The sequence below is a fragment of the Urocampus carinirostris genome, chromosome 11 (genome assembly GCF_059441175.1).
Source record: "Urocampus carinirostris isolate Australia breed hairy pipefish chromosome 11, RoL_Ucar_1.0, whole genome shotgun sequence".
NCBI classification, from domain to species: Eukaryota; Metazoa; Chordata; class Actinopteri; order Syngnathiformes; family Syngnathidae; genus Urocampus; species Urocampus carinirostris.
In genome coordinates, this window is record NC_142359.1 from 9,130,368 (window position 1) to 9,146,175 (window position 15,808).

At 40.7% G+C, this 15,808-nt stretch overlaps 1 protein-coding gene across 1 annotated transcript in view; it reads right to left on the reverse strand.

Moving 5' to 3' along the window:
• pcxb (pyruvate carboxylase b) overlaps positions 1-15,808 on the reverse strand; it is a 444,629-nt gene that overhangs the window by 363,204 nt on the left and 65,617 nt on the right. Inside the window, exon 9 of the mRNA XM_088347024.1 lies at positions 10,758-10,841. Within this exon, the coding sequence (XP_088203150.1) occupies positions 10,758-10,841 (84 nt within the window). The remainder of the gene's footprint in view (positions 1-10,757; positions 10,842-15,808) is intronic.

The following is a 15,808-nucleotide window of genomic DNA, read 5'->3' on the forward strand; positions in this document are numbered from 1 at the left end:
TGGAATGTGGGAGGAAACCGGAGTGCCCGGAGGAAACCCACGCAAGCACGGGGAGAACATACAAACTCCGCATAGTAAGTCCGGTAGCTAGATTTGAACCCACACAGGAGGTTCCCAAGACCTTAGAACTGTGCCGCACACGCGCTAACCACTGCGCCGCCGTGCTGCCCCAAGTCAAGTCAGGTAATATTTATTTGTATAGCCCTTAATCTTAAAGGGCTGCACGGACCACAGATTATTGCAAACTACAGACTATTATTACACCATCCCCTGATCTAAAACATACATGAGAGCAAGGAAAAACTCAAAAACCTCAACATGAGGTAAATGAAGAAACCTTGAGGTAATCGAGTTGAGTGACATCAAACTTTTTATCTCTGTGAGACACGCTTTTAAATTTCCAGTTTAGTGGGGCAGATTCCTCCATCAGAAGATATGGTTCAGGGTCATCTGCGTAACAATGGGGCCTGTATCAATCTCTCAGAAAGAGTCAAGAATGTGAATGTGTTCTTGACTCTAACCACCTCCCACTACCTGCAAATAATATCACCTAATATAAGAATGTAAACGCTAAAAAGAAGGGGGCCAAGTACTGAACCCTGCGGAACACCACAGGTAACACTAAAGGGCTCAGATGTCATTTCACCGGATATAAATCAACAAAATTGTTTTTCCCCGGTAATCTAGGATCTAGTATAACTATCGTCACACGTACGCAGCTGCTTGTCATTGCAGAGATCAGGCTCATCTCTGAAGAGCAGGATGACCCATTACACCACAGGTGTCAAACAGGCGGCCCTCGGGCCAGATCAGGCCCGCTAAGGGATTGAATCCGGCCTGCGAGACAACAACCAGAGAAGCGCAAGAGAAAAACAAGCTGCAGGTTGAAATATGTCAACTTGATGTTTCCAAAGCCACTATTTATTTCTCTCTCTCTCTCTCTCTCTCTCTTTTCCACCCCTTTTCTCCCACTCTCTCTCTGTCTCTTTCACTCTTCGTGTCTCTCTTTTTCTCTTCCTTTGTTGCTCTTTGTCTCTTTCTCTGTGTCTTTTTAACTTATTTTGCTCTAATTTCCTTTTTTTCTTTTTTCTCTTTTCTCTTTCTGTCTCCCTACCCTTTGAACTTTCTTTTCTCTTTTCTCTCCTTCTATCTTTCTATTTCTCTTCGAATTTCTTTCTTCCTCTCCCTTTCTTTCCCCCTCACTCACGACTTCTCTTTTTTAATCTATTTTGTTTCTCATGCTCTTTTCCTCTCTCTCTTTCTCTTTCTTTGTCCCGCCCTCTCTCCTTTTCCCTCCCTCTTTCTCTTGTTTCTTTATCTCTATTTTTCTTTCTCTTTAATCTACTAGTCCGGCCCCGACAGAATGTTTGTTCTGTCGTGTGGCCCCTGAGTTAAAATGAGTTTGACACCCCTGCTTTACACTGAAAAACAACAGCAACCAGATGATGAAGGTGCTACATCTCAGTCAGATCAGGAAGTGTCTCCTGCTAGTGGTAACCAGTAGTATCTGTTTTATGTGGGGGATCAAACCATTACCCAAAAAAGAAAACGGCCTGGAGAGAATCGGGCACCCTCAGGCTGTACTTGCCCTAGACACACAACAGTGCCCCGACCACCCTGGCGGTTAAGGGAACAGTGAACCTTGAAACATTACAAAAAAACACTAAAAAAAAGGACAAAGAATGAAGATACGTCTTTTTTTACTCGACAGGGACAATATCTTTCAAGATCATTACCGTAAATTCCGGAATATAAGCCGCTACTTTTTTCCCTAAATTTCAACCCTGCGGCTTATTCAGTGATGCGGCCAATTTATGTAATTTTTCTAAGGGCCGCCAGCGGCGCTCGAGTGTTGCTACCATTAACTGCCCTTTCAAAGCTATATTATTATTAAAGCTTTGAAAACTCTCTCGGTGTACCGTCTTCCTTTGTAAATATGTGTAACCCATGAATAATATGTATTTGCAACTGTATAATTTTGTAATGTATTTATTTGTATTTATTTTAGACACTTATCCGGATGTGTTTTGCACGGGTGAATTAAAAAGGAGGGGTGAAACAAACGCGGGGTGCCGAGTTTAAGTGGGGACCGCTAAAGGTGAGGGACAGACAAGGATAGAAGAGGGGGTAAAAAGTTGGTTAAAGAAAAAGGAGTTGCGTGATTAAATGTGTTCATCTGATATATTTTTCCCACCCTTACCTTTGGAAATATACACTTTTTTTTGGATTACTTTCAACGGGACCCGGACTCTGCAGGTCTGCATCAAACCTTAATTACCGGTATCATTTTCCGTTCATTTTGCCGGCTGTGATTTTTGGACTGTGGACTTTATATTCAGTTTCAATCGCGGGACTTGCATTTTGTGTTTGTGTTACATTTTTAAATGTGGGCGCGTGCGGCTTATATACAGGTGCGGCTTGTGTATGTACAAAATCGTTTTTTCCTCTTAAAATGTGGTGGGTGCGGCTTATAATCGGGTGCGCTCTATAGTCCGGAATTTACGGTACATAAAACGATGAAATTTCACTGCGGTTAGCAACAACAATCTCCACTGCTATCAAGGAAGTAGCGCATCCTGGCGCGCAATGCACAATAAGCAGGCCATCTCCATAAAAGCGTGTCATTACTTCCCAATGCCACGCTGATTACCTTGAAAAGGTTTCAATTGCACTGGCTTGTTTAACACGTAAGAATATGAGTAACACATGAAATAAGAGAAGACGGATGAGGGCAATGATCCGCTCAAGGGCATCTCATTGTTCAGTTTCCGGAGCCGGATCGAACCGAAGCCGGCCGTTGCTAGGAAGCGGTTTCCAGTACCTGCGGGGAGACGCTTTAGTTGACAGCGAAGCGAAATGCTTCTGCGTCCTCCCGCTGGGGGCCGTCCCAAAGTGCTTTGGCTCTCGTTTGAGGGGCCAATTTGCTGTGACACGCAGAGAGGGCACAATCGTCGCGAGGCAAGAGAAAAAAGAGGGGCTCTCGAAAAAAATAACATTGTAAATACGATTATGATTAAACATGAGGAAAACGTAATAACAAAAAAAAGGAACAACAAACCAAAATCAAATGAATACTAAAAAGTACAGACGCTGCCCTACTTAGGAACGAGATCAGGGTTGGGTAGGGTTACTTTAACTGGATTACTTTCAATTACTTTTGGATTACTCCAATACCAAATATGCTAATAAAAGACAAAATAAACTATAAATATGAATAAAATGACTAAATTTCGTGCAGGCTTGGAGAGTATTGGAATACATGGAACGGCAAAAATGATGTTGGCAAGCTGTTTAGATTTATTGTTTTGATTTCTATTTTTTTATATACATTAAAAAAGGATGATGTTGGTTAAAATTCAGACGAAAGAAAAATATGTTGAATCCATTGTAAACGTTAAAAATCCACGATACGATCTCTTGTTAAAAGTATTTTGTTAAAATGTAAAGATGTAAAAATGTATTGTGATATTCTAAAAGCTCTTTGATATGCTTTGTTGGCAGTCTTACCAGAGAGAACTGCACATCCACTACACAGCATTATCTCCAGACAGAAGAGCAGTTTCGGCGACAGACTGCTGTCACTGTCTTGTACTACGGACAGACTGAAGAGATCTTTTCTTCCTCATGCCATGAGGCTCTTTAACTCTACCCGGCAGAGTAAAAGCCCACAGTAAACCACACCACCTACATTGCATATTAACGAATCTTATTGCAATATGTATTCTGTGTAGCACCATCTAGTTATTCTATATAACACGCTACAGTGGGCATTTGCACGTCACACTGGGTATTTGTATATTGTATTCTTTTTGCTTTATTATTGTATTGTTCTCAGCTCAGGGATGCTGCTGGAAATGTGAATTTCCCTTCGGGGATGAATAAAGTATCTATCTATCTATCTATTTTCATTTTGTTTCTGTCGCATTTTATGTTAGTTTTGCCAAAGATCAAAGAGATCAAAGCCAGGAGGGAAGGCTTACCACCTGTTGTGAGTCATCATTTTACTCATATTGAGTTTCTTTTGTCTTTTATTAGCATATTTGGTATCGGAGTAATCCAAAAGTAATTGAAAGCAATCAAGTGAAAGTAACCCTACCCAACCCTGGATATCGTACCTGTCAATCTCAGCAGATTGCGTCCCTTCTTAATTGAATATAATAGTCTTTACTGTCATTGATTTCAATGTTGTGAAACATTGTATTCAATAATATTAGACATGGAACGCTAGGGAAAATGTCATAAAGACTTTAAAGGGGAAAAAGATAAAATACTGTCAGGATAAACAGGCCAAAATCTTTACAACATAGTGCTTATAGACTGGCCCAAGTTATATTGTTAGTGCACTGAAAAAGAATAGTGCATCACAACAATAGTGGAGGAACAAATTGATTCACAAATAGTTCAAATGGCTGAGAATCACTTATATACTAGGAGGGTGGGTTATGATGGAAACAAAACTTTACACGGCCCATTTTCAAGGTTTCTTAATTTCCTCATGGTAAGGTTTTGAGTTTTTCTTTACTCCAATGTAGGTTTTAGATCAGGGGATGGTGTATTAATAGTCTGTAGTCTGTACAGGCCTTTGAGACTTTTCGTGATTTAGGGCTATACAAATAAATATGACTTGACTTAATGAAGAAGACGTGGTAAGCTTTCTCTCCTGGCTTTGATCTCTTTGATCCCCGGCAAAACGAACATAAAATGCGACAGGAACAAAATGAAAATAAATCCAAACAGTTTGCCAACATCCTTTTTGCCGTTCCATGTATTCCGTTACTCCCCAAGCCTGCACAAAATTTCGTCATTGTATTTATATTGAGTTTCCTTTGTCTTTTATTAGCATATTTGGTATTGGAGTAATCCAAAAGTAATCAAGTTAAGGTAACCCTTTTGCTCCTTTGCTTCAAGAGGTCTTCCTCCGTAATAGAATGTGGCTGAAAAAAAATCCAAAAAATAAATAAAATACAGACGCTCCCTCTACTTACGACCATTCAAATTACGATGAACGGTACATACGATTATTTTATTCGGGATGTCGAAAAATATCCGGACATTGCTGTAAGTTAGATTTTGTATTGTGTGCAACTTATTCCGAGTAAAGGACAGTACTGTAGTGCTTCTTTCCGCCAGCGTGTGGCGCTGTGAGAGGTCACCCAGCATCCACCCAGAAGAAGAAATACTCACTCCCCCTCTTTCGCTCCTTCTCGCTCTCCCTCTCTCTTTCGCTTCTTCGCTCCTTCTTGCTCTCTCTTTCGCTCATTCTTGCTCTCTTTTGCTCCTTCTCGCTCTCTTTCACTCCTCGCTCTCTATCACTCTTTCTCGTTCTCATTCTCTTTCACTCCTTTGCTCCTTCTCATTCTCTTTCGCTCCTTCTCACTCTCTCTCTTTTGCTACTTCTTGCTCTCTCACTTTCGCTCTTTCTCGCTCTCTCACTTTCGCTCCTTCTCGCTCTCTCACTTTCGCTCCTTCTCGCTCTCTCACTTTCGCTCCTTCTCGCTCTCTAGCTTTCGCTCCTTCTCGCTCTCTTTCGCTCCTTTGCTCCTTCTTGCTCTCCCTCTTTCGCTCCTTCTCGCTCTCTTTCACTCCGTCTCACACTTTTACTCCTTCGCTCCTTCTTATTCTTTCTTTCCCTCCTTCTCGCTCTCTCTCTTTTGCTCCTTCTTGCTCTCTCTTTCGCTCCTTCTCTGCTCTCTCTTTCGCTCCCTCTGGCTCTCTTTGGCTCCTTCTCGTTCTCTCTCTTTTGCTCCTTCGCTCTTCTCGCTCTCCCTCTTTTGCTCTTTCTCGCTCTCTTTCACTCCTTCTAACTCTCAATCCTTCTCACTCCCTCTCGCTCTCTTTCACTCCTTCTCACTCTCTTTCACTCCTTCTCATTCTTGTTTCGCTCCTTTGCTCCATCTCGCTCTTTTGCTCCTTCTTGCTCTCTCTCTTTCAGTGCTTTTCGCTCTCCCTCTTTTGGCTGCTTCTCACTCTCATTCACTCCTCTGCTCCTTCTCTCTCTCTCTTGCTCCTTCTCGCTCTCTCTCTTTCGCTCCTTCTTGCTCTCTTTTGCTCCTTCTTGCTCTCTTTTGCTCCTTCTTGCTCTCTTTTGCTCTCTTTTGCTCCTTCACTCCTCGCTCTTTTTTGCTTGCTCTCTCCCACTTTCGCTTGCTCTGTCTCTCTCTCTCTCTCTCACTTTCTCCCCCTCTCTCTCTCTGTTTCTCTCTCTCTCTTTCTCTCACTTTCTCTCTCTCTCTCTCTCTCACTTTCTCTCTCTCTCTCTCTCTCACTTTCTCTCTCTCTCTCTCTCTCACTTTCTCTCTCTCTCTCTCTCTTTCACTTTCTCTCTCTCTCTCTCTCACTTTCTCTCTCTCACTTTCCCTCTCTCTCTCTCTCTAACTTTCTCTCTTTCTCTCTCTCAAAGGTACTGACTTGATGAATGCCATTGACAGCACTTTTCCGAAAAATGTCACACAATTACAAAAATAGTGACAGGTAATCACGCACTACGGACATAAAAAAATAACTACTTTAAATGCTTTGAATATTGTGGGTAAAAAAAATCCACTCACAAGTCACTCTCCCACCACATTATGTAAATCGTTATTAGCATTTAACTGGTTGTTTTTGTATTAAAACACTTTTGCTTTGACAGTTCAAAATTATAGCCACAACAACATGTTTAAAAGATATATCGCTTAATCTTGTAAGAGGATTTTATTCTGTTGAAACCTTTTCAAGATCGATGAATAAAAATCGTTCAAGCGGAAGCAGACAAATAGCGAGACTTCCCTTTGTTGGTTTTGCGCCTTTGAGGTGACATGTTATTTAAGCAAACTTTCATTTAATGTCTTTTCTTTTATGGGCTTGTAAAAAAAAAGGTCTCTACTACAGGGAGAGGGGGGGGAATAGTCCAGTTTTACCGAGAAGATAAATAGTGCCACTGAAGAAGTGGTGTCTAAACTATGGCCGGGGGGCAACTTGTGACTAGATTGTGTACGGTACTAAAACTGACAGCTGCTACAAATACAGAAGACCCCTGGGAGACAACATTCAGGGTTCTTATATCTTTTTAATTTCAAACTCTTTTGAAGGACTTTCAAAGCCAATTTTCCGATTTATCCAGGAACTTCTAAAAAATAAATGCGGTGTGAATCATGGAGTTTGCATAGACACTGTCAAAGATAGTCATTATTAAGACTCTTTGGTGGCTGTATTTACACAGATAAAATACATATATTGTTAAAAACTACATCGTGATAGCAGCAGCAAAAGTACTCAGAGCTCCCATGTTGGTTGAAAAAGAAAGAGAGAGCCCAAAAGGCGGGCGTGGTTTATTATACGTCAGTGAAAACAGTACACACATGAGCACGACTTCACAATAAAAGAATATAAGATTGATAAACGTACAAGAGATATAATTAGACTGATTATTAAAACGTTGTTTTATGTGTGTGTGTGTGAGAGAAAGATTGTTTTTGTATTTAGGAATATAAAAACAAGTTATTTTCATCAGACAGAATTCTGAAAAATTTACATCCAAAACGGCCACCTTGACAGACACAAATATATCCGCAATTTACATGTGCGATTTTTTTATCTTGCGTGTTCATTTTTCAAAACATATGATTTTAGATCTTGAGTAATACCCGAATATATTTTTGAGACACATCTCTCCCATATACAGTGGAACCTCGGTTCTCGACCATTATCCGTTCCAGAACCCTGCTCGAAAACCGATTTGTTCGATCACCGAAATCATTTTTCCCATTTAAAATAATGTAAATCGTTTTGATCCTTTCCAACACCCTGAATGTTTACCTTGAATGTTAAACGTACACATATAGCTAAACCAGGCTAATCGTACGAAAGATTACGCTAACATGAACGTGTAAAAATAAAAAAATCAGGTCGTCTACAAGTCATTTTGCACCCGGGTCTCCACAACAAGTGGTGAGCGGTTCATTGGAAAGGGGGCTCCGTTCCAACACCCTCAATGTTGGGCTCCGTTCCAACACCCACATAAAGCTAACCCAGGCTAATCGTACATTCGCGTTATCGTAATCTTCCGTACAAAAGATTACGCTAACATGAACGTGTGAAAACAAAAAATAAAAGGATAAAGAAGAAATTCCTGCATCTCAATTCCCTACCCCCCAGAAAGCCTTGGATGAGGATGGGTGCCGCCAGGCTGTGTTATCCCAAGACACACCACATGGAATGGTACCCTGCCGACCCCTGCGGTTCAGGACTCCGTAACCCGTGATACACACATCAAAAATTCCCTTTCATCCTGAAATTTCAGTAGGTAGCCCTCAGAGAAGAAAGTTTGGACAGATCCTGCGCCAAAGTATGCCCAACTAGCAAAAAGAGTTTGCATTCAGCCGTCTCTTACATAAGATACTCTGTTTTAATATCGCGCTGTTTTCTCTCAGGCGAATCCTTTGCCCTTGTCTTCATCTGCTATCCACATGAAAAAAAACTCCCCTCTGCCCCCACCCTCTCACTGCTGCTCAAGTCTGGCGATTCTTGATGTAATTGAAAAGCAATATTGGGGGTAATGCGTTGCAAAAATTACTGTATTTTATGGACTATAATGCACACCCAAAAATTTAAATTTAGTCAGAAATTCGAAAGTAAAATTTATATAGTGCTTTTTTCAAGTCAATGAATACCTCCCAAAGTGCTTTACAATGTGCTTCACACTTACCCTTATAGTCTGTTGCGCCATTGTCTAAAAAATATGACAGACAATTTAAAGGGGGTTTGCCTTATAAATTGGAGCACCTTACAGTGCTGGAATTACCGTAAATTCCGGACTATAAGCCGCTACTTTTTTCCCAAACTTTCAACCCTGCGGCTTATTCAGTGAATCGGCCAATTTATGTCATTTTTCTAACGGCCGCCAGTGGCGCTCGAGTACAAAAGGTAAGATCTGGACTGCAACTTCTTAGCTTGTGCACAAATTATATTAGCGTAGACATATCTTCTTCATGCGATTTGCAACAAAAAAGGCACATGAGGCAAGTTTCAAGCCAAACCCAGGCGTATTTTTTAATAAGGGAGCGTGGGACGACGTCTATATGACAAAATCTCTTTCCCATGCTGAAGGAAAACGACTTTGAAGACATCGGTTATAAGGAGGAAGACAAGGACGGTTTACCGTGCTTGATTCAAGTACGGTAGTTTTTTTTTAACAGAGCTGTTTACTGTGTTGAGAGCGTGTTGCTAGTAGCATTTTGCTACCCTTCACAGGCACAGTTTAGGATGGAAGTTATAATATTATTATCATTAAAGCTTTGAAAACTCTCTCGGTGTACCGTCTTTCTTTGTAAATATGTGTAACCATGTATAATATGTATTTGCAACTGTATAGTTTTGTAATGTATTTATTTTAGAAACTTATTCTGATATGTTTTGCACGAGCAAATAAGAAAGAAGGGGCGGGGCAAACGCGGGCTGACAGGAAGTGGAGTAAAGGTGAGACGTGTTTGTGGACGCAGCCGACAATAGTGGATATATATTTTGCCTTTGGAAATATACACTTTTTTCCTTGGATTACTTTCAACGGGCACCCGGACTTTGCAGGTCTGCATTAAATTTTAACTACCGGTATCATTTTCCCTTCAATTTGCCGGCTGTTGTTTTTTGGACTTAATCGAGTATTGGTTAATTTCGTGTTTGAAACGCGCTTTATCAATGTGGGCGCATGCGGCTAATATACAGATGCGGCTTGTGTGTGTACAAAATCGATTTTCCTCCCGAAATGTGGTGGGTGCGGCTTATAATCAGGTGCACTCTATAGTCCGGAATTTAAAGTATAGTACTTTTCTTGGTAACGAGTACTGTCAAGCATTATTAAGTACAGCTAAACACAGTGATAGCATACCTGTCAACCTGTATGGTTTTGTCGTACAAAGTACGTTTTCTATGCATTTTAAGAAGAGTACGAGGTACAAGGAAATCTGTACGGAAAAACGCAACTTTGTCAATCGCATGCGTCTGCCGCCTGGGATTTCCCATTATGCTTCATTCCGAAAAAAAATAAATATGGTGCACGATTATTTTGTATTTTGTACGGGAAAATACGACCGTTTATACAGGCATGGAGCCGTGGAGGTTGACAGGTATGGTTATAGTGCCGTCATCTCAAGAACAGACCCATGATTGGTTATGTGTCATCAGTAGCGAAAGTAGGCAACGCATAGGGAAGGGGGCGTGGCTTATACAGGAAATGGTAACCAATTTTTGGAAAATCGAAATTTGGTCTTTTCATTTCTAAAATGAGCTTTGCAATACACCATGTGGGGGGAAAAAACATATTGGAGAGTACACAGAAATTTAGAGGAGATCTTCGAGTAGTTGGACCCCTAGAGACAAAATGGATATGGAGTGTCTCGGCTGTGTTCGTTTGCAAGCTCGAGAGATTGCAAAACCCAAGAAATATGAAGGTTTCACCGCTTTCACAGGTTGGAGTACAGTATATATTTTCTTCTACGTCTTTAATGATGAGCAGTACTAGGGGTTCAGCTTCCATGCGAGTATATATATTGTAATTTAAATGGTAATTTGTAACTAGATGGTTACTTTCGGAGTAATGATTGACTTTTTGGTGTCGGTAAACTGAGGGTAACAGAGTTAAATGAAGTAGCTAGAAACTAATTTATTACTACTTTCATGGCAGAATTGCCATCAAGTAGAAAGATTTTACGATATACATTCTGCAAACAACTTGATGCCAAATTTTAAAAAAATGGTGACACAGCAATGACGTCACTTACCAATTTGGCGAGGTTGACAGCGTCCGAATGAAGTCGGTTTCTCAGCTGAGGGTCCAGTTGGAAACCAGGAGCGATTTCCACCACCTGGAAAGTAAGCACCGTTAGTTACTCTCTCACAGCACTTGAGTGCAACAACTTATCGATGAATCATCATTTACACATCAATTATTTGTTTCGATTGCTTAACTCTTGAATAGAGAGGCTCCGAATCTGTTAAATTCCAAATTCCCAACTTGCAAATAGTTTCAGTTTTTTAATGTCCTGAACATAGAACTCTCTATCTATCTATCTACCCTGGTCATATCCCTCGAGAAGGGTGACCGGCAGCAAGACAAACACACAAACATTTTTGGACCATGGCCAGCCCAAATTCCCAAACACCCAAACAAGTTAGGCACCTCGGCACCTAAGTTGGTCATGCTTTCGTCCCTCCAGATGAAACGGGACACAAGAAAGCGGCCATGTCACTCGGGTCAGGGTGACACAACACACTGTTTTGTTCAACAGCACTGGTTTACCCCTACCGCATCATACAGGTGTCCTGCCCATCCAGTAAGGCAAAGAACATAGAACATTGCATTGAAAATAGAGTATTTAACTACAAGTCACTAATCCAAGGAATTATTATACCGCATCAGTAGTGTTTTTAGCCCACATGTGTTTACTGGATGATCTAATGTTTAAGCTGTAACAGTAATGTTTCATTTGGAGTATCGATAAAAGTCGTTTGTTTTCCGGTTGAAGGTTTAAGCCCTGAAGCGGGTAATTAGTTTTTGCTTGAGATAATTGTGATCAACATTTTTCATGCACATTATTAGAGATCGTAAACGAAACCAAAATAATCCCACCAAGCAATGGTTAAAAAGAGACATTAAATAGACGCCATGGTTACAATCCAGTGTTCTCGTTTGCCCCGCGACGCATTATTTTAGCTGGGGAGGCATCGTGTCAAATCAACGTGCGTCCCCGGGACGCAACTTTTTTTGACACGAAATTGTCGTTTTGATTTTTTAACAAAGATTTACCGCACTCCAAACTTTTCGTCAGGCAGATCCGCCATTGTTGTTTTGGTCTTGCGGTTCGAGTTTTCATCTGCACGTCGATATCGAGTTCGAATTGTGTAGTGAAAGTCCATCTCTTTTTAGAGAACCGGCTTTTTCGGCTCTACTCATTAAAGAGCCGGCTCTCAAACGGCTCACTTGCTTTGATGCATTATATTACGAATGATTATGTTGTATGAAGAAGTTAAGAAAAAAAGGAAGTATAAAAGGAGAAAATGAAAAAGGACAGGTTTGTGGTGATCCCTTCTAATCAGTATATTACCAACAATGATTTAATGCAGAAAATGAATTCATAATTTGAATAAGAAAATGTATTATTCTACTTTTTTCTATTTGCATGTACTTTTTCCTTCTACAGTAAACGTCCAAGCGATTTCATTTTTGAACTTTTTTTTAAAAATAAATAAACCTGAAAATGTCTTTGGCTGGTCTTTCTCAAGATATTGAAAAGGGTTGTAATATTAAAATGTGTCACTGTATATATAGTCATGATTGTAAAGGTTTTCCAGTAATATCCTGTTTATCCTTTAAATCATCACATTAATATCCTAATCACGATAATCATTAAGAGCAAGGGTCTCCAACGCGGTGCCCACGGGCACCAAGGAGCCCCAAAGACAGCTGAAGTGCCCACGGACCTTTTCTGAAAGTAACTCACCAGTGCTGGGTCATTGTTATTTTCTAGTCAAATTATAGTTATAGTTGTTAAACTAGTAGTGGTATACAATCACATGCGTGGAGTTGCTCCCTCATATTTTTCAGATTTAATTTCCCCCTTTGTTCTGGTCCGGAGCCTTCACTCTAAAAAATGCTGGTCTACTAGTGATCCCTAGAGCCAAGAAGAAATCTGCAGGTTCGAAAGCGTTCTCCCGGTGCTGTGGAATGCTCTGCCCACTGAGATTCGATCTGCAACCTCAGTGGAATGGTTTAAATCAAGGCTTAAAACACACATCTATTCTATAGCTCATGAATGATCTATATTCTCTGTTGACAATATCTGTGTATTATTTGTTATTGCAACATCCATTGCTAACTTCAGAAACACCGGTGTGGAATGGATTAATCCTAAAAGAAAATCAACTGGTTTATTGGATAATTCCCCCAAAAATCGTTTGGGTTATCCAAAGATAAAATAACCATATGCTGAAACCCTAGACCAGGGGGCGGGAACTAATGGCTCGCAAGCCATTTGTGAATCATTTTATGAGTAAAGATGGCCCGAAGATAAAATGGAATTCAAGCATTTACTCAGTGTATTGTTATATACCGAGAGACTTAATAATCGGCTCGTCGAAGGGAAAAAAAATGCCGATACCCGTCAAATTCCCAAATATCCGAGCCGATAATCGGCCTACCCGATAATTGGTCGACCACCATATGGAAGCTCATTAAACAATCTATCATAATTGTTGGGACAGTTTAGGATGAAAAATCACATAACAAACTTTAAATACCCAAAAGATCTAGCAAAGCACCTCAAGCAATTTGATTGGATGAGCGGTAAAAAGGGGCGTGGCTATACACAGGGTGCAGGCACTCCTTCTAGCCCAGCGCTGTCTGACGTTGGTATCCTTGTTTCCATTATTTTGTGACAATTTTACAAAATAAAAGTACTCGCACCTTGTTTTGAAACGATTACCGTAAATTCCGGACTACTTTTTTCCCAAATGTTCAACCCTGCGGCTTATTCAGTGATGCGGCCAATTTATGTATTTTTTCTAGCAGCCGCCAGCGGCGCTTGAGTACGAAAGGTAAGATTTAGACCGGAATATATGCAAGTGTGTTGCTAGCATGTTTTTGAATAAAGGAGCGTAGGACGGCGTCTATATGACATAGCCTCTTTCCCATACTGGGGAAGACGACTTTAATGACTTAAGTTATAAGGAGGAAGATGAGCACGGTTTACCATGATTTTTACAAATACCGTATTTGTTTTTTAACAGACCCGTTTCCTGTTAAAAAGCGTGTTCCTAGTAGCGTTTTGCTACCCTTCACAGACACGGTTTGGGATTAAAGTTATAATATTATTATTAAAGCTTTGAAAACTCTCTCGGTGTACCGTCTTTCTTTGTAAATATGTGTAACCATGTATAATATGTATTTGCAACTGTATATTTCTGTAATGTGTTTATTTTAGAGACTTATTCTGATATGTTTTCCACAGGCGAATCAAAAAGAAGGGGCGAATGCAACGGGGGCTGATGGGAAGTGGAGTAAAGGTGAGACGTGTTTGTGGACGCAGCGGACGATAGTGGATATATATTTTTCCCACCCTTACCTTTGAAAATATACATTTTTTTTCCTTGGATTATTTTCAACGGGACCCGGACTCTGCAGGTCTGCGTCATATCTTAAGTACCGGTATCATTTTGCGTTCAATTTGCCAGCTGTTGTTTTTGGACTGTGTACTTCATATTCTGTTACAATTGCGGGACTCAAAGTCGGGTTTGAGTTAATTTCTTGATTGTGTTGCATGTTTTACTGTGGGCGCATGCGGCTTATATGCAGGTGCGGCTTGTGTAAGTACAAAAGCGATTATCCTCTTAAAATGTGGTGGGTGCGGCTTATAATCAGGTGCACTCTATAGTCTGGAATTTACGGTATTTAGGACAAGTTGTATACTTATATTGATATAGGACACTTTCGGTCACCCCTCTCGAGGGATATGACCAGGGTATATAGATAGATAAATATATATAGGACACAGGCTCTGGCATTATTATAATTTCATAGATTCTATCAAATCATCAAACAGTAAAATAAAATGTACTGAAGAATTAGCTTTTGTCTGGAGAGCGGGTTTGGCCTTAATATTTTTGCCTTTACGGCTCTTTGGGTCAAAAAGGTTCCCGGCTTCTGCCCTGGAAAGTACATTAACAACTACAGTATTAGGTCTCTTTATTCAGCCATCTAAGAACAAATATATGCAACGAGGAACTCGCTAAAGCTAGCCTGAAAGCATGAGCGCAATTGCTAACATTCGCTCGGGGCTGTGAGCCAAGCTAAGCGAACCAAAGGAAATTCAAAGTTGTTCCGAAAAGTATTAAATCAAGCACAGCATGAAGTCAATTAGCCTTCTTATCTCCTATTTTCCACCTCGTACACCCCCTTTACCCCACAGAGTATGAATTTCCCTCCGAAGACAGAAGGACTAAAAATATCCCATCAGCGCTCCACCGTTTTAAATCTATTCCAACAGGCCACTCTTCATGTAAGCAAAGAGATAAAAAAGATCTTAGATTCAGGGCAAAGGCAGCTCCAGTCACATCAAGTCAAAGAGCAGCGCGAGTAGCTCTTCAACAAATAGGAATACTCACATTGATTCCGAGTTATACATCTTAATTATTAATCGACTTCTTTCTTTAGATCTTCTTTTGCGGTGCCCGCTTGAGTGTCTAAAGCGGGTGTGTCAAAATCATTTAGGAGCCACGGGGTAGAAAGAAAAAAACATTCTCACGGGGCCCTACGAGTACCGTATTTTCCGCACTATAAGGCGCACCTTAAAGTCTTAATTTTTTTCAAAAGCTGACCATGCGCCTTATAATACAGTGCGCCTTATATATGGATCAATATTAAATCGCAAGGTCTCGCAACTTACGCAACAGCCGCCGACTCGATTTTCATCCGAACGTGGAGTAGTCCGCGGTGTATGCTGGGATTTATATATCGGCGTTTCATTGGCTAACCAATGTGTCAATCATCAGTTAAATCGATCGCTATTGGCTGAAGTTATTCGGAGCCTCGGATAGGCTAGAGGGCCAAAACAAACCCTGCAATTGGCCGAAAAAGATGTGTCAATCATCCGTTAAATCGATTGCTATTGGCTGAAGTTATTCGGAGCCTCGGATAGGCTAGAGGGCCAAAACAAACCCTGCAATTGGCCAAAAAAGATGTGTCAATCATCAGTTAAATCGATCGCTATTGGCTGAAGTTATTCGGAGCCTCGGATAGGCCAGAGGGCCAAAACAAACCCTGCAATTGGCCGAAAAA